Source organism: Syngnathus scovelli, chromosome 6 (assembly GCF_024217435.2).
Source record: "Syngnathus scovelli strain Florida chromosome 6, RoL_Ssco_1.2, whole genome shotgun sequence".
Classification (NCBI taxonomy): Eukaryota; Metazoa; Chordata; class Actinopteri; order Syngnathiformes; family Syngnathidae; genus Syngnathus; species Syngnathus scovelli.
In genome coordinates this window covers 13,734,517-13,754,465 of record NC_090852.1, presented here as the reverse complement: position 1 = coordinate 13,754,465, position 19,949 = coordinate 13,734,517, and the positions used below count along the sequence as shown (strand labels likewise).

Genomic DNA, 19,949 nt, shown 5'->3' with positions numbered 1-19,949 from the left:
GAGGGATACGTACATCGAGACTATAATTAAAAAACAACTTTTTCTGTGTGTTAGCACTAAATTGTACTTCAAATTCATGTTTCTAGCATATGCCTAATCACTAAAATCAAGCATTATTCATAGAGAAAGTAAATCAAATATGCTTCTTGCTATGGAGAAAATAGATGGATGATTGTCATTTAAATGTATTTTTGGCCTGTGCCACGTATAATTATTTTTTTTGTAAAATTGGGCAAATGAACAATCAAATGGAAACCTTGCTGGAGATAATGCTTCTGTTGGAGTCTGCAGAGTGTATTTTAGCCATGCCTGTGTGTGTGTGTGAGTGTGAAACCTATGTGACTGTCACTAAACAACCAGAGTCTGTTTTAGTAAATCATTTTAATCTTATCCGCATCCTCATTTCATGTTGGATTTTCCTCCTGGAGCTACCTACTTCTCAATTCCAGGATCACAGGTGATGGCATATTTCTGCCAGAATCAGATGCTGTTGTCATATTCTCTCAGCTGGCACACAGTTGAACATCTGTCACAGGCACAGCATAATTTGTTGTAGCATTTCCAGCAGGTTCAAAATCAATTGTTGCTTTGAATTGTCAAATCATGCAGTGGTTTGCAATTGTGTTGGCTTCACTCTGCCCTCTTCCTCGTCTGTGTTTGTGGTTATAATGTGTAATCTATGATCCATTGTATTATGCCAGAATTACTCCAAGTTCTTTATGACCCTGAGAAAGAATATGCATGAACAAAATGTTTTATGCATCTAGTCTGATCACACTGACAAGATGACAAATGACTCGGGTGACACTGAGAATTTAATAACTAGCTGATCTCATCAATTTTGTTTGAACACACACATACAATCAACGCCCTGCTGTTAATTGGCCAACTTAAAACTGTCAGAAAAACATTAAATGTGTTGAGCGTCAAAGATTAACAGGCGCTGGAGAGCAACTTGTCAGAATAGTACTTTTTCACCAATTGCTGCCTTAGGAGGGTAAATAAACATGCCAAGTATCACTATTACCACTTTTCCGATGGCAAAGGTTTGGTATGGCCCCATTCATTCCCATGATTGTCGCTGAAGGCTGACATCACATTATTAAGTGTGCCAAGAGAATACCTGAGAGTATTAAAAAATATAATCGAGGTCACTGTGTTTTGGATGAACAAATCACAGATTTTTTTTTTTTAAAACTGGAAAATGGTAGAATAGGAAAAATAGACATTATGTTTGCCTTTATGATGCCTATGAAAAAGATATAGAGTACATTTTTAGCCTATTATAATACACCTAAATCTCGATTTTACGTGGACTTTGGGGTCCAGAATTTGGGAATCACGCTGACCCCCGAAAGCGTGTTGTATAGAAAGTCTTGGGTTTTTTTGTTGGTTTTTTTAAAAGGCATGTTTTTAGGCAGCTGAAGGAGTCATTTGTTACGTTAATTTAGGTCAGGATGTTGTTGGGCAGCCTAAGGGGTCCACACACATCGAAGTCATGTCGAAATATTACTGTCCTTATTATTGCCCTTGGCCAAGCAAAGCAAAACAAATGTAAACTACTACTAGTATCAGTAAAAAAAGAGTCAAAATGTCACAATGGGTGCCTTTTAAATGTAATTTTCAATCAAGGGAAATAAAGTGAGGTAAGCCTCCAAAGCTTGGTAAAACAAAAACAAAAAATGGCGGGATGCGATTGGATGAGACCGCATGCTGAAAGACCTGCAGCTGTGCTCTCATCTACAAAATAATTAGCTGGTGTTTCTGGCTATAAACGACGGTTAAAATCAAACGTCAAATATCCTCACAAGCCTAAACGCCCACACGCGATATCTGAAATCTCTGCTCAAACACCTAAACGACAGGCGACACCTACCTGGAGCTCTTTGATAATGGTTTTCACTTGAGCCTTACCATTTGTGTGACTTACGCCTATGTGACTTATTCCCACCTTGGTGGCTCCCTGTCAAATGTTCTAGATTCTAATCTTGGCTCTGACCTTTCTGTGTGGATTTTTTTTTTTTATGTATCATCCATGCTTACAATTGGTTTTCACTTGGTAGTTTGGTTTCCTCTCATTCCGTTATCACTGTACTTATCACAGGTGCTGCACAAGGGGCAATATTTAATCTATTTATTTCAATTTATCACCTTTTTACTGATACTTTAATAAATTACACTTAACCCAGGAAAATGTTAGTCCATTTAAGTATGCAGACGATATTGCCGTGGTTGCTTTATTAAAAAAGAGGGACTCGGCGGGAGAAGTTTATAGAGCGTGCGTACTGTATCTTCCCTCCAAAACTGATGTGAGCTCCTTAGAGATCAACGTAATGAAAGTTAAGGAGCTTCTTATTTATGAAAAAAAAAAGAACAGTACAGCCAGTCCTAATGAGAGGACACGTGGAAATAGTTTACAAGAACCTCATAAAGGGAATCCTAACTTTTAATATGGCAAGGTGGATTGCACTTAACGTTAAAAGAAGAAATAAGTCACAGAGAATAGGAAGCCTCGCCTCTTCATTAAGCTGTCTATTTTCATTTTGCCTTTGAGATGTTTTTGCATTTATGTTGTTGTTTTCTCTTTCCTATATTTGAGACAAATGGCAAATTACTCCACCTCTAGCTCAAAGCTGTGGTAGGTGACTGCTAAACTGGCCAGCGGTAGGCGTAACACATTACGAACATGTAACATTAATACAGTATAAGACAAAACTAAAGATGCCAATTAAACCATTTACAATGTGCAAAGTATGTTCTACTCAATCACCGTGAACAGAATTTCTTTTCAGCAGAAGTCAGGCAGCGCCGTTTAATATTCAGTCGAAACCACTTTTTTTAAGAAACACAATTTGCCCTCAACAGAAAGCTTATAAGATGGCTGAGAAGTCATTGTTGGTCAGACCATTCAGTGTCATGGTTATATGAAATAAAATGCACCTTCAAAATACAAGCAGGAACAAAAAGCAATAAAAAGCAACATTTACAATAGAATTGTGAAGAGTTAAGAGTCATTGTGCTTTGCAGATATGATTTGAAAATGAATGGGCCATCAATGGCAGTATGCAAATTGTGAATCACTCTGATTGTTCGTTCGCGAGCTGCGCTGGCTGATGTCGTCAAGCTACCGCGGCAATCGGATAAACTACATAACACCCATTAAATAAGAGTCTGACAACACGCTGGTCCTACAAGGTGCCCGTGGGTCAGAGGTTCCGCTGTTTGAGTCTTGGTAGTTTTGTTTTGCTGCTGCTGTTTTGCTCTTGGCACCGAAACTCAACAAAACCATGCTGGTCTAGGCTGTATTTGTCTTTCTTTTTTTTTTTTCTCTGTGCCAGGTACTATTTGACACAAAGAAGGATTTAATCACCTACTCGGAAATGACACATATTGCACAAAAAAGTCAAGCCATATAACATCTAACAGAGGCCATAAAAGTAGTCATATAACATCATTCTGTCTAGTTGTACAGATTGGACATCCTCCACTGCAAGTTCATTAAGCTGCAGTGTCGCCCATGACACCTGTTAGCTCACTCTAACTTATTTTGCAAGAACCATACGGGAGACAGTATGCCCTTTAAGCACTTGCAAGTGGAGAATTTGCTCGTTACTGTAGGTACAGCAATGTTCGAACAAAATCTGCCTTTGGTCTCTTGCAAGAGCATATTTATTGAGAACAAGTAGGGTGGGGGTGACATAGGACATGTTTGGTGGTCACCTCAGCAACTGGTTAATCAGTGCGGAGGGTCCCAGCTCATTGTTTTACAAGGTCGTGGAAACAGAAATTAGTGGAGCATTTTAGATGACCAACTAAGCAAAAATGTTTCCACACAACTGAATGGTTCACCTTTTCAGAGTCAAGGAAAGGTAAAAGGTTTAAACAAAGTTAATAATTCTAGTCTACATTCCAACATAATCATACGATCAAGATAATCTGTAAACCCTAACAACACCATGTTTACAACAACAAGGTGGAGCCGACATGCTAAACTGACCTGGTTTCACAAACAGACATTCTATTATCTGCCATTAAACACCAACACGCTGCATTAAAAAGCACCGTTGTGGGCAATGGCAGTCAATTATTGGCGGGTGAAGTAGTATATCTGGCTGTTAACAGGAACCATAAAGCCATTTGTGCAAATGAGTCCCCCCTTAAGGGAGCAATAGAGGCTGCCAGTGGGTTTCAGATAGTTGGATGTGCAGTGAAGGAAGGCGTTGAAATATATCTGCTTTTAGTCCACTCTAAAAAAAAAAAAAAAAAAAAAAAAAAAAAAAACAATTATCTCCCGTCAGAGAGTGGGAATCATCAGCGGGGTAAAACCTCAGCACTCCCCCCCCCCAAAACACACATACACAAAGTTCCTCATGAGCGTGTAGAATAAGACACACCATCTCCTCTCAATAAATCTGCTGCTCAACATTGCTACCACACTCCTCTAATAACATTATTATGTTTAGCTGGATTGATGATGTTCACATCTCATGGTATTCTACTTTCCGTTGTGCAACAAAATAGATCTTCTTCTCGATCATCTTTTCTTTTCAAAAGACAGACCGATGCAAGTTGTTTACACACAGGAAATTGTCTTTCACTGAGCTGATGAGACATAATCACAAAGAATAATTGTATTCCGGTTCCAGTTCAACTTTAATTTATTAGGTTTTACTTTGATCATGGTTGAAATCAAGCGTGTTGGTATTTTTAGGCAAAAACGATTAGCCCTACCATTGTGGCCTTCAAGAGAGTTATAGAAGACCTTCAGACAAAAACGTCTTCACAATGCAGTTTCGCATTAACATTAAAAGTAATTCCCTGCTCTGTGTTAAATATAAAATGCACAAAATCCTGAATATTTCAAATGGAGCACACTCCCTCCTTGTACCTTTCTGACTCATCGGTCTTGCTTCTGAACAGGTGCAGAGGTTAAAATGTCAATTCAAAGAGTTGACATGTTTGACATTTCCCTGACTATGTTCTGACATGAATGTTTTAATCTTCATCCAGTGAATGTTAAAATCAAGACAAGCAGACATCACAGATGACATTTAGGGCACTGTATCAAGATATTGTGCTTTCACAGAGTTTTGAAATTTAAAAATCTCGACTTGATTAAAAATGACAGAGGTACAATAGGGAAATCATGCTGAGTGTGCGGTTTGGAAAATTATCCTTACAAGAGTAATTAAAAAATGTAGCCCGCTATATAATGTGTGCTGTAATTCAATCAGATGTTCTTCCTTTTTGTTGAGTTTATTTTTAGTCTTCAAGCATGTGTAATGTTTATTACAATTACGGATACATGTGCAGTACATAAGTAAGTCATCACACTTGACTTTTTGCTAAATTTCTGTTACAGCCTGAGAACACAAATAACTTCAAACAAGATTTAAGTTGGTCACTATTATGACAGCACTTCTACAGGCCTGGTATATTTGAAACATAACATTTTCCCACATGTGTTTGGAAGATATTGAAAGATAAGGCTTTTTCATCTTACCAACATACACCACAGCCCAGAAATATGATGACGACAGATGGGCGGATGGGAGATTATTGTCACATGTATTAAACATCCCGCTCCTCCCATAAATGCATGCTGCGCTTTCATTCTTTTGCCTCATCAATTTTCTTCCACATCTTTTCAATTTCTGGTATTACTAAATTACACACACAAATATTTGGTCCAATCCTAAATTGTGCAACTTCATAACCTCACGCTTAACCATGGTGATTCAACTATAACAGTTGTACAATTTTCATGAACTTGTAGAAGCTTTGAAGCCCAAATAAGATTGTAACCTATAGCATGTTTCGGTGTCTCGGTACCTAACAGCAGTCTGCCTCTATGAATATGGAGAAGCAATTGAAAATGATGCTTGAGCAGGTGCTGAGTGAGATGCAAAAATGTTTTTTGGCATGCGTGTTCCTGGCAGGATGTGGTGATTGATTGGAGGAAAAGAAAGAAACTGACAGATCAGTGACATTAAATTTTGTTCACCATTTATCATTCGAACACACAGAGGCAGAGATACGGTAGGTTTAAGTTGGATTTGGACTTGGTGGAATGAAGACAGACAAGAAAATGAATTAGTGTCTGCGTGTGTGCGCGTACATGCATGTGTTTTACTAGTACAGCAGGAGAAATATGGTGGTGTCCTCGTTTTGAAAGCAGGGTCAGTTCCCCCATTCATCCTGTTGCTATGACAACCCGTCATGCAGAGCCCCAAATCTAAAGCTTAAACAGCATGAGGGAAAGAGAAGATGTTTTTTGGGGGGGTGCAAGACCAACAATAAACTAAAAAAAAAAAAGGTATGTTTTAACCCTTTGCGACAAGAATTGTAATAAGGAAATGATAAGAATGAAGAAGATTAATGATGAAGATGACATGTGACGGCAGGGACAATACATATGTGCTTCCTCATACTTTCCTTCCCTTTTCCACAGGGAAAAAAAAGACTTACCCCAGAAACCATACAGGTCATCTCTCTCTCTCTCTGTCTCACTCGCTGTCTTTCTTGATGTCTCTCTCGCTTTCTGTCTGTCTGTCTGTCTGTCTGTCTGTCTCTCTCTCTCTCTCTCTCTCTCTCTCTCTCTCTCTCTCTCTCTCTCTCTCTCTCTCTCTCTCTCTCTGTCAGTCTGTTTGTCTGTCTCCCACTCTTGCCCTCTCACTCTTGACCGTTCACCCGTAACACTTTCACACCGCCCTGTCTCTCCAGTAGACACGGCCTCCCTTGGTGCTCATCAAGAATTGCTTAAAAGCCCCAATACATCTCGAAGAACTAAAATGCTGGCTTCCTTCCAGATCACGGATTTGTCCATCTCCTAGTGAAAATTAGCAGATGAGAATTAATATTTCCCATCTAGACGCGCAGCTCTTGTAGCAACATTCAGAGCTCAAATCAGCATGTTAACTATATTAACTATATATTAAATATTCCATCAAAAAGAAGCAAATACATTAAGCGTGATGTCGCGATTGACTTGTCTTTTCGACATTTCGAAATAACGCTCGCTAAATAAAGACGCAAAGAAACCTCTAGTTAATTACAGCAAAGTGTGATGGCTATTGCATTACTTTGCTTGCTTGCTTTTTTTTGTCAGTGATGTAGGTGGTTTGTAATTCACTTTCCATATTTGAAGGAAGAGGCTGTGTCTTCAATTGCACTTTGAGGGCCTTTTCATTCATGGTCCATGAATAAAATAAGAAGGTATTCTGCATTATAGTGCCCTTAAAGTTGTGTTCATAAAATCTAAAGGGCCATATTGAACATCATTTTGTTTCATCATTTTGAGTTGTTGTTGTTTTTTTTATTTGAAGGGCAAAAGTTCTGTTATATTTCATTTGATGTTTTTTTGCTGGTAAGAAAAGAAACAATCCTATCTGTGATCCATTATGAACCAGTCTTTTTTACACCCCTAGTTAGAACCCTCACCCCTCAAATCGATCGATCTACGTATGTATTTTATTATACATGTATTATGGAAGAAACATAAATTGATTAAAAAAAAAATAAAGAAAAACTAATACACCACTACCAGGGGAAAAATATCTGGTAGGAAAACTTATTTTCAAGGAATATACATGGTTGGGATTTTTTTTTCCTGATTACCTTTTTATATTGAATATTTTATCAAACATATTTTATACTGATATTGACCACGTCTTTATTGAGATACATACTGATATTGAATTATCGCCCAGCCCTAGCAATATGCAACATATCAGTAAGCCAATATAGTACAAATACCCTTTCAGCAACTGTTGCTTGGTTTTGTGCTTTGTGATTGATTGTAAAGTTTTCGAAGGTCAGCTCGAAGCACTCCTGGACCAGATGCCCAGAATAGATTGTATTCATAATCGCAAAGATTCCTCTTTGTTTCACAGCCAACCCACAACATATGCTGACAATAAATTGCCCCACATTTTGCAGCATTTGTGAAAAAATTGCTTTGGTTAAAGTATACACCGACAGGCAATTAAAAAAAAAAAAAAAGGCCCCCTTTCACAGCAGCTGTCTGATTCTACTCAAATTGATAGTAGACTGTCATGGAAACATGCCATTTTACAGCATATCAAACTCCCAACCACCAAAAACATCATTTCATTTCCCGCATTGTGACTTTTAGTTAATTGTAGTTTTGTATCAGTTTGCTGATATTTTTTTTACCAGCTGTGGGAAATGAATTTACTTTTAAATGATATGCGGAGCAACAACCACATCAGTGATACACAAGCTTTTCATTACCTTTCTCATTACATAACTGAAATATCGATTGAAGAACAGCAGATTCATTGAGTGACCCAGACGAGCAGGGATTTGAGATGCTGTCGATCGGTTTGTCCTGTGGAATTTGGGAGTCCGGTACTAATACAGCAAATGGGTAGTCTGCCTTTACCGCCGTTACTGCTGCTCCGCTTCCGCTGTTTTACTAGTGAATTCTTAAGTAGGTTCTCCTGGGCTTGCTGGCTGCTAACAGTAAAATGGGTCACTGCTGAATTAAACACCAGTGCCTTGGTTCTCAGTGCTGCTTCACTGCTGCACCATAGAGTGCGAAGTTGGAAATAGTTACGGCCATCAAGTCTGAATAAATAGCTGAGCCCAGGCGGAACGGAAAACTATCCATTCTGTTCAGAAGAGCTGATGCCATGCTTCACCCAAATATTGCCTTGTGTGAAAGCCATGTAAATAATCATTCTGACAGCCTCCATATAGTTCCTAAGGATCAGGAAAAGAAGGAAGTGTGAGGTGGAATTGAAAGCCAATGTTCGCCACAGCTACTACGTCGGTGGCATTTTATTTGAGCTTTGTTAGAACCTTAAAGATGTGAAAATGTTGGCGTATCATCATGCGAGGTGTTCTGACGTGGCTAGGGTGTGTCCTTGCACGGGGAATGACAATTTGGCAGAAAGTCTGTCTGGAGTTTAAATACTGGCACAACTGGTCGAATTTGAATTATGGGCATCACACACGTGTCTGGATGTCTCAACCTTCTGAATCATGGCAGGAACATATTCATTGAATGCTTTTTAAGCATTCTTTTTTCATCATCCCACTTGCCGACACACAGCCGTGAGTGTGTACAATTCTTTCTTCATAGCTGTTTTCTAAGTGCATGAGCCCACTTCCTTAGCTGGCGGTGGTGGTCTCGGGATGCTTTCATTGTTGACATGAGACGGAACTGATGGTAGTGTTCACCTGTGCACATGCTGTAAGATCAATATTTAATTTTCCTCAGCTGTATATGCCTCACCTCTACTATATTAAAGTTCATCCCATGTTGATCAACATCTTCTTCCAAAATACAACCTGCTCTCTCGAGGCGCACTCACTCGCTCTGTGAACAATGCTGCGATTTTCAGAAAGGCGGGATGGAAATACGAGACACGGTTTGCGTTGTATAGGCAAAAAGTGGACTCAGGTGCAGGGAAGGAGGGAGGACAAGTGGTATGGTGGACCTGATTGGTTAACGGGTAAAGACAAGATGAAAAAAGAATGCCTGGTACCATCAGGCATATGCCATATTATTATTAAAACAAAACAAAAAACATTTAGATCAATCAATTTACTACTTGGCACAAAAATGTTAAATGGGTGAAATAGTCCCTGGACTGCAAATACCAAACTTACACAATTACTTTTATTTTTTAGAGGTGTTTAAAAATACTTCTCGTGCCCCCAGGAAACTGTAGAAGGGGGAAAGGAAGCCCATTTTTACCCACAGCACCTTTAAGTTCCACCTTTTGTGAAGCTGCAATCCCTGTGGTTTTCTACTGTGCTGCAGTAGCCCCACAGCTCAACCTGCTGCATCCATTCAAGCACACTCAAGGACAAGCACACTTTCAGGGCAGGGAAATGAATATTTGATATCTAGCTCTGCATCATGTGGTGAGACAATCAGTCATATGAGCCGTGAATCCAGGAAAATCCCCTCCCTTGCTGCAGTCCATCAGGCATAGAAAGGCTTTTAATGGATGGTGATGAAATAAGGAAAAGCAGATGTGCATTTCAAGAATAGTTAAATAAATGACTCTCCAACGTGCAGGCATGCACACATGCACACGCACACATGCACACACACACACACACACACACACACACATGGATACACACTCTTGGACAGATCGACAAAAATCAGTATCAGTACCGTGTTTTCCGCACTATAAGGCGCACCTGATTATAAGGCGCACCTTTAATGAATGCCCCATTTTAAAACTTTGTCCATATATAAGGCGCACCGGATTATAAGGCACACCTTCAATGAATGGCCCATTTTAAAACTTTGTCCATATATAAGATATATACATTTGGCCTGCAGGCCGGACTTTGGACACGCCTGCTGTAGTGGCTCAATATTGGTCCATTTATAAGGCGCACCTGATTATAAGGCGCACTGTCGGCTTTTGAGAAAATTTGAGGTTTTTAGTTACGCCGTATAGTACGGAAAATACGGTATTTACATTTTCTGTTTAGCGTATCGTCCTTTTTCCAAATAAGGTTAGAAAATTACCATCGAAGACTGCACTCTTCTTGCACACAGCATTGATCAGATGTGATGCAAACGTAGAGCAGAGATGACCACTGGAAAATTATTTTTAGTCTGATATTGGGAAAATGTCATTTCCTTTGCAAGCTCCTCAGTTCTCGCTTTACGCTGTTAGCTCCGCCTTCCATGGTTTTTATCAAGAAGCTGAGCAGCAATCAAGACAGAAATGGTTGATGGAATGAGATGTTCTTTCCTGACATGTCAAATAAATGTGACGTGTGTCACACATGGATTGTCTCTGTTGCTGAGTTATTACAGCTGCTGTAACGTGTCCACAGCAGCTTTCTGATCAATAAAGCAATATTACTTTATCAGGAATGGCTGTTATGGGTTTGAGTCATGATCCTTGCTCCTCTGTTTGCACATTTATGACTTTTGAGATCCTTGATAATATAGTGAAGTGAGACAGCCCTTTGCTGACTAAGCATTGAGCAACGAGGTGCCTTAGACACTTGAGACATAACCGCAAAATTCAGCTGTCAGGACTTTCATATGGGAATATACAAATTGCAATTAATATGAAGCTGTGATGTGGTGTAAATCCAAAATAAAAACAGCATTTGATGATTTGCAAAATGTTTTCAACCTAAATAGCTGTTTGCATATGTATTTAATTATTTATTTATTTGTTTAGTTACCCTAAGGAGTATTAATTGAAATGATCTTAATTTATTTATTGATTCAACCATATGAACAAATAAATAAATAAATAAATAAATACGTAAATAAGAACTCAAAGAATAATTACATTTACTTCTTATTCAATTCTGGACTAGATATAAATTGATTTTAGTAGGCAACTATTTTCACATTTCAGAAAATTATTTTGCGAAGACCGTCATACTCCATTAGACATTACTCCAGTTTATACTTTTATGTTTTGCACACCAGCAATCATTTTATAATGTTGCACATCGTTAAGCAAAGCAACTATATTGGTATGTCGCACTAAACCATTAACGTTTGCTACAGTGAATCAAAGCTTTAGCGAGATTATAAAAGCCTGTAAATATTATCCAAACCACACAGCAGCACATGCAAAAAAAAAAAAAAAAAAAAATCCGAATTTCAATAACATTGGGTTTCATAAAACGAGCACCAATCCAATATTGTTTTGTGACCTTTTCGAGTGCCTTCCAAACAGCCTTGAGCTTTTGAAACATAATCGACATTGTATTCACTCAGACAGGCAGCAGGAGTTTGGCTAGTTTATCCTAGACTGAAAGCCACGCTGGATTGATTTTACGGCAGCTTGAAAAGGAATTGACAACTGGAGCCATACTGTGTATTTGTATGACTATCCAATAAGTAATAATAGGTAGGATGCCTGTGAATTATTTCATTGAATCGATTGCAACTGGACTGTTTTGGGTGATGTTTCGCCTCTTGAGGAGGCTTGATCAGTTCATGTTACATTACTAGTTACTACATAACTAGAGTTGGTGTGTAAAGGATGCACTGGATGAGGAAGAAAAGAGCGACAGACCAACAATACTGTAATTCCGTATGTATCAGGGCTGTCTGAGAAACACAGACCGATTTTCAACTACCAGAAAAGCAATTTGTTGTATGTGTATTGAGGAAAACCAAGCAACTATTGAGCAGGCGCATCAACACTGATGAGCTTAGTCGAAAGGTCAAAATTCAGCTCTGTACCTCAGAGAAAAGTATTAGTAGTATCACAGGAAGGTAGTAATTGTCCAAAGCCAGAATCGAACCCTGCACCTTTGAACTGTGAAGCGGACATAGTTACCGATGTGTCATAGTGCTTCCGTTTTTAGAAATATTTATATTTATTTACGCGACATTATATTCATAGAAGTTTTTTTTGTAGAACTTTGGTGTGGTCAAGTGGCACTGCATCCTACTAGAATCGAGCCGCTGCACTTGTACTGATTGTTAGCACAATCGCAGTTATACAGACAGAAGAAAAATTAAGACAACTGTACCTCAGAACTGCAAGGTGGACGTGCTAACCAGCAATCCTGAAATATTTATTTTAAATATTTTTCTAAAAAGTAAGTCACTAGTGAGGAATCCAGGAAGTTTTGACCTATTGCCTATGTCCTATGGGAAGAATAGGTGATGAGATCCCACAGAAGCACATAGAGAACATACAAACTTCAGAAATGCTCGAGTGAGCTTGATGCCAAGTAGTAGTTAAATATTTGATGTACCCATCACGAGAATGCTTCCTGCTTCGAGGGATGTTTATGTATTTAAAAGGGAATTCCTTTAGGCTCTGTCCACATCCCTGAGAAGAACAGTTCTGTGATTGTCTGCTGGAAGTCAGTCACAATTCTTAGTTTTCTCCAAATTGTAAAAACAAAAACAAACAAACAGAAAAAGTCTGTATTGTCTCGACGATTGGGTGTTTCTGACCAACAAAAACGAATTATTGATCTTATTGAAAAGATGTATTGGATGCAAAAGAAGACTACATTTGGAATTTGAAATACTTCCTTTAACTTGTGTTCATTGGACTATATATCAGTCAGTGTCTACAATTAGGCTACTGTATACCATTTGCACAGTTCACTAGCTGCGGCCTCCAGATTGCCCATTTGGAGGTTATCAGAGCTACCTGGGCTAATTCACTTCATGCTGTGGTTTGGGTAAGAAAGAACGATCTGATGAAAGCTCTGCCAAAACGTAATCTTCGGTCAGATACTTCTGAATTTGCTTTTTGTGTGTACGATGCTGTGTTGGGATTTTTTATATTAATGTTTATCACCAACCACAAAGTGTGAATTTGAGAACTATTCCAAAAAAAATAAAAAATCCTCAGCTAAAGAAAGTCATTAAACTCCTTCTAGAGGATTATATCAAGTGAATCACTTAAACTGAAATTGATGAGATCATGAATCAAATTTAATATAGTTTGCTTTCTCGACTGTTTCCTCTCAAGGGGTTTTCATTTTAAGGCCTTTGACTCTACCAAGACGTGTACTACAGAATATTTGTCTTTATTCCTAGTTAGCTGGTCCAAGCTCATAAATGCACAGCCATGGACCTACTTGCTGAAATGCTAGCTGCTCAAGTGAAGTTGAACAAAAAGCTGTCAAAGCCTTTTTGTATTTAATACCTTATGTTCTTGATAGAAGAAATAAGTTGAAAGTATATTTGTTTAAATTTCCCCCGCTGAAAATGGTTCGACACAATAAAATACAAGTTTGCTGCTTTGCACAGTGTGAATTAAAAAACAATCATCTGTTGATTGGTTCAAAATGGAAACCAATTGGTTGTTCATTAGAAAATCATATGTATTCAGTCAAAATACCATTCTCAGGAACACACAATTATTCAGTAGAAGGTTCAGTTAGATATTTAAAGCCCTCCATTCAACTGTTATATTTTCATATATTTATTGTTGAATAAAACCTTTGATTTATGCCCATGTGATGAAACGACAAAGAACTGCTCCTCAATAAAAAGTTATTTGGAGCCCTAAATAGTGATGCTTGCAAAAGAAACTGTCAGTGATCATTTGCCCTCCTCACATCATTATATGTGTGTGTGTCTCCTTTAGATGATGGTAAACTCTCTCTGGATGAGTTCCAGGCTTTCTTCTCTGATGGCACGCTGAACGAGGAAGAGCTGGAGAAGTTGTTTCATACCATTGACTCTGATAATACCAGGTAAGCATAAATACTGCATGCGTGTTTGTGTGAGTCAGTTGCAGTTGCTCCTTGTAGACCTCCTTGATTGGCTCTCATTAGATCAATGTATAGACAAAATATGTTGAGCTAATCAAGCACCTCTATTCTGCAATCAGTAGAAGTGATTGTGAGTGACTGATCAGCATTGGCCTTGAGCATTTACACAACAGCGCTATCTTGAAAATGTACATTTATAAAGAAAGCCAGGCAGACCAGAATTTTATCGCTGTTGTCATTTAAGTTTAGAATTTGATATAGCGTGCAACATTAGCAATCACTACTGCACGCCACGTTTTAATGTCAGTGTGATAAATGCCGATGCAGACTGATGATGTTTCTATTAACGTATCTGGCTGTTTGAAGCAGGTGTATTATTAATCTACTCCTTTGCGGTGGATGCAGACAAGAAAGATTCTATTCATTTTATTGACGTGTGCGTGACACCCACACATTAGGACTCGCCATTACCATATAAAAGCTAGAAAGGAATTGATTCGCTCAAGTAAAACCTAAAACGATAGTGGAAGCATTTCTTGAGAAAGCAGGAAGTTGATAAATGGTTTAAAGAAGAGGGATGAGCATATCAAACAGCTTCTTACCCCTCAGCCTTCATCCATCTGTCATTGTTTCTTCTCATTTTTACCAATTTTAATTGAGGTAACAAATTCATTTGCTGATTTCTTATGGTCATTAAGAATAATGACATAATGACAAAAATATAAAACAACAGCACTGTGGCATCTTTGTGCTGCGGTGGGCAAATTGTTTTATCGCTCCTCAGTGGCAAAATTATCATGAAACATATTTTTGTTTGTTAATGCACTATTGCTCATTAAGAATGACAAAAATCTCTCGAAACCGATTGACCAAATTTTCCCATTTGGATTCTAATGTTTGACTCAAATGGAAAAAGAGTAATAAGCAATCATCTATTTTCACTTTGCATCCAGATGTCCAGTGCAAAACATCTAAAATGTTCTTCCTCTTCCACTCTATATGTACATCTTCATGGAAAGGCCTGGATCAAATTTGGTGGGGCAGATAATTACAATATTTGCTTCTCCAAGTGGCTCCATCCCCTGTGAAATAGCAATGAAAAAGTAATTTTATTTTTGGAGCGTCTCATGGCATTTGTATTATTTACTGAACAATCATTCAGGCACTGAGCAGATGGTGTCCTTCTTTCCATCTCCTCCTCTACTCCATCATCGGTTACAAATTTCTCAGTCTGGCTATGTCTTAATTCTCTTTTTTTCAATCCATCCGTCTATGCCTCATCCCTGTTAATCACGTTTCCTGCTCTAGCAGACACACAATGAACCAGACCTGATTATTTCCAAGTGTGTGTGTTTGTGCACGTGTGTGTGTTTGTGTGTGTGTTTGTGTGTGTTTGTATTTGCATACTGAAGCCTGTCCTTTTCTAACCCTACTCTTCTCCATTTCCACTTTCCTTCTCACCTTTTACCTTGCCGCTCCTGCGATGTCCTGTGCTGCGATAGTAATGTTGACACAAAAGAACTCTGTGGTAAGTATAATACAAGCGCGCAAACACACACTCACACAAATGCAGGGGGAGAACATTCACACTCCACACAGGAAGGCCAGAGCTGGAATCGAACCTTGCACCTCTGAATTTAGAGGCGGAGCAAACTATATCAATTTTGCACTGTTGTTCACCAGGGCACTCATAAAAAAATTAATTTTTGTCAGAAACAAATTATCTTATGTTGTCAAATGTATTCACAGTATTAGTCATAGTACTAGTATTGCCTTTGAGTTAATGCTTTATTAAAAGGCTAATAATAATTTTGTCCACATATATTTTTGTTCTCAGACTACTTTGCGAAGCACATGGGAGACTATGAAGGAGTTCTGGCCTCACTGGAGACACTCAACCTTTCTATCCTCAAAGCCATGGACTTTACTAAAAAGGTAATGCACATGCATAATAATGCAAATAAAAATAGCTGAGTTGAAGTTCAATTCTACCAGTCTACCTTATAATGAATGCTCATGGCCACCAGAGTTCAGATAAGTGCTAAAAGTGCACAAAGGAAAAAACTGTCCACCTTACAAACTGTTCAAGTCTTCCAATACAGCAAAGAATCACAGACCACTCTAAATCTGCCTTTATCGGACTCCCTTGACGTAACAGTATGCCCTGCTCATCCTCAGAGAACTTGTGGTTAACACCTCTAATGGCAAGACACAAACAGAGTGCATCGCTTGGGGAAAGTGTCGTCACTCTTCTTTCTGCCACTGCAGGATGCAAAAATGCAAAATGCCTTTTCATAACCCAAACTGTATTTACCACACTCGTCTCGCTCTGCACAGGGAGTCAGGAATAATGTCATGCATTCACATTGTGGGCTACTGGAAAATATCAAGATGTCCATTTTGTCTCTCGAGTGTTTATGCATTCATGTGTCTGTGCATTGTGTGTCTACGTGCATGGAAATCAGTTATCCTAGTTTTTTCCTCAAGCTATAAATAGCAGCTGGGCCACAGCAACCTCCCATATCCAGTTGATGTTCTTGTCCTTTGGTGTGTGTGAGAGAGAGAATTCAGTCCATTGTCTTGGATCTGCTCTGTATGTCCCTATATCTCTATCCACCAGCTCTGTCTTAATCTTTTAACTTGAGCCTACAACACAGCATGCATCCCAACACACACAGCATCAAGCAGCACACACACACACCTACAAGTATGGCAGACAGTATTAGATTTGCAAAGTGAAATTTGAAAATATTTGTTTCATTCTTTGGTTCTCTTCCAGCACTGCTTCACCAATCAGGTCAATTGACATACTATTGCTCAATTTTCTCAGTCAATTGTGATGGACTTATGAGAGTGGTTGTTTGTGCTTATCATGAAATTATCAAATATGACACTGTAGTTTATCGGTAGCTACTTTGAGCTCAGAGTCAGGGTTGCTATTCGTCAGTACAGTTCTTCTAATCATACAAATTAGTGAATTATAAAAATGGTCTGGTCCACTGTACAGACTTGAAAACCCCAATGGTCCACACAGAACTATGACTAAAGTTTAGAGGGAACAACATTTGTCTTAATCTGCATCCTTTAAGATTGTTGTGAGTCTGACAATGGCATAAATGTTATTCTCGGTGGGAGTCATCTCTTAAATATAGGAATCTTGTCAATGGTGATGAAATCCACAACTATGAATATAAGCATCAAAAGAAGAGGAGCTTGCTTTAGTGTAGTTTTGTTTCAATTCCGTACCGTCTCGTTATTGTGACAGAATCCATGAAACACTGAATAAAATCTGTGAATGGTGGTGTATGTGCACAGTAAATTTCAAAGTAAAAAAAAAAAATAAAAATTCGTAGTGATAAAACTTTATTAGGTTTTTAAGTAAGCCTGATTTCCCAATTGAACCTCCTGCCACCCCTTCGCACGCCCCAACCCCAACCCCTATGTAAAACTGTCATGAGCTGCCATTAATCCCCATTATATAGTAGTTCTATTACTATATTAAAAAAACATTTTGCCCATCATTGGGATTAACCTGCCAAAAATAGGTCCTCAACATGAATAAGATGCTCCTCAAAAAGCTCCTGCTTTGAAAAATTGCTCCTTATAATTCGAGCGTTGGTTATGCTGTTTAAACTAGGCGTAGAACAGGTCAAGTGGTACAGAAAATGGATAAATGGAAACATATCATTCTTACAGAAACCCATAAAAATAAACCCATAACCTCAGTAACGTGGGTTATCTTGTGTAACCCTGCCAATGATTTTTTTTCCCTATAAAACATAAGTAGTGAAGAACCAATAGTAGTAGTCCCACACCTAAGAAGCAAAAGAAGGTGATAACGATTGTTTTTGTTTTTGTAAAATATATGTGACAAATTGCTTTTACAAGGAGGACATAATTGTTTTATTACTTCATAATGTACTGTGCTGTGATAGCTGAAACCTGAGACATTACTTTCAGTTAGATGTCAGGTTTAAGACATTCCTTCTAAAGAGTGACGGAAAGCCATTTACCATATGAAACATATTGTCATGTTAATGCACATTATACGAATCACTGAGTGCACATTCCCAAAATAACAACATGATAAATGATTAAGATTGAAGACAATAGTAGACAGGGAATTTGTTAGCGAAACATTTTGAAAACACTTAATGACAAGACTTTTTTCACCTTTCAAAGACATCAAACTCATAAATTGTCTACAAAGATGCATCAACCTCTTTCAGCCACTTATCTCTTTCTTTTATGGTACTATTTATGTCAGAGGTTGTGCTGGAAAACAATTTTAATTGGCTGTGTAGAAGGAAGATTTAAGTAAAAGTCCCTCATATGTGTGCGCCTGTGTGTGTGTGCGTGTGTGTGTGTGCAAGAATTCATTAAATCTCCTGTCTTGTATAAATGCTTCCTTTAATGAGCTGTATATTGTTTTTCTTCTGCACTTCAACATGTACGCACACACATTATCCTATCATCTTATGAACAATTTTTTTCTAAATCTGTTCTAAATCTGTTCCACCTATTATCCTATCATCTTATTTACCATTTTTTTCTAAATCTGTTCGGGAAATTGTAAAGCATTCTCCTTCACATTTTTGGACTCCTCACTTCCTCCCTTCCTCCTTATCATTTTCTCATCCTTCATCTTGACTCCATTGCCTGCCAGAGCCTCGACCTCATGCACGTCACCCTCGCCTTTCATCCCGAGCATTACGGTGAAATAGATCATGATGAAGGAGGATTTCAGTATACAATAACGGGAGCAAGAAGAGCAAAGGTCAATCAATAGAAGAATAAGAAAGGTGAAGAGGGCTTTAGTTGTGGTAAAGAAGTAAAGATGGGAAGGAGAACAGAGTAACACAGTGGATTCAGTCGGATCATGTGCTAAGCATCTCACCCAATAAAAAGATGATATGTGGTTTGTTGGAATTGGTCCACAATTTGGAAAGTGCGCTTGACTACAAGAGCCAATAGCCAATCACACTGCGTGCTCGTTTTCTTTCTTTTATCAAAGATTAAGACACCGAAACAAATATTAGACTTACACAGGTTGGTTGAGTTCGATTACGATTCTTGTTAAGAAAGCACAAAAAAGTACAACACGGCACTGAGCTTTTCATCCAACAATGCTCAAGAGCAGAAAATCCCCATTCAGAAAAGCAACGACAAATTTCCTTGGTCAGCTTAGATCAAGTTGCACATGCCAGTGAGAGCTGATTCCATGGTTGGTTGATGCGGTGAGGGGCGATTCTTGCCAGGTTCTTGGCTGTTATTCTCCCCCTGGCACCTCTGCTGGTTTTATCTCCAAGTCTACTTCCTGTAAACGTTTTCCTCTATTCTTGCACTACCGACCTTCTGCATACATCCACTCAACCCTCTGGCGCACATCATCCCTTCATCATCCTGCAAATTTGTCATTTTGTACGGAGTTACGTGAACTTTTGAGTGTGACATAAACTGTTATCCTGGACATGAGCTTATGATCATGCTGCATTTAGCAATTTCATTAATACTCAATCCGTTAATGTTTCCTGGTTATGTTTTATCTATTTTCCATGCAAAGCTTTTACTCCCCACATACCATGCACTTATTATTTTCATATTCTCAGTTAACCATGCTTTCAACCACATCTTTTCATGGTTACGCAAAACATTTCCCTCTGTCCAGAACATTCTCCAATAATCCAATCCGTCTAGCGTTAGGCAACATACGACATGATATCAAGCATGAGGCAAAACAT

The 19,949-nt window shown here is 38.5% G+C and overlaps 1 protein-coding gene across 1 annotated transcript in view; it reads left to right on the top strand.

Annotated features, from left to right (window-relative positions):
* Nucleotides 1–19,949, top strand: part of necab2 (N-terminal EF-hand calcium binding protein 2) — a 60,611-nt gene that overhangs the window by 8,157 nt on the left and 32,505 nt on the right. Inside the window, exons 3-5 of the mRNA XM_049724288.2 lie at nucleotides 14,082–14,190; nucleotides 15,711–15,736; nucleotides 16,046–16,143. Of these exons, the coding sequence (XP_049580245.1) occupies nucleotides 14,082–14,190; nucleotides 15,711–15,736; nucleotides 16,046–16,143 (233 nt within the window). The remainder of the gene's footprint in view (nucleotides 1–14,081; nucleotides 14,191–15,710; nucleotides 15,737–16,045; nucleotides 16,144–19,949) is intronic.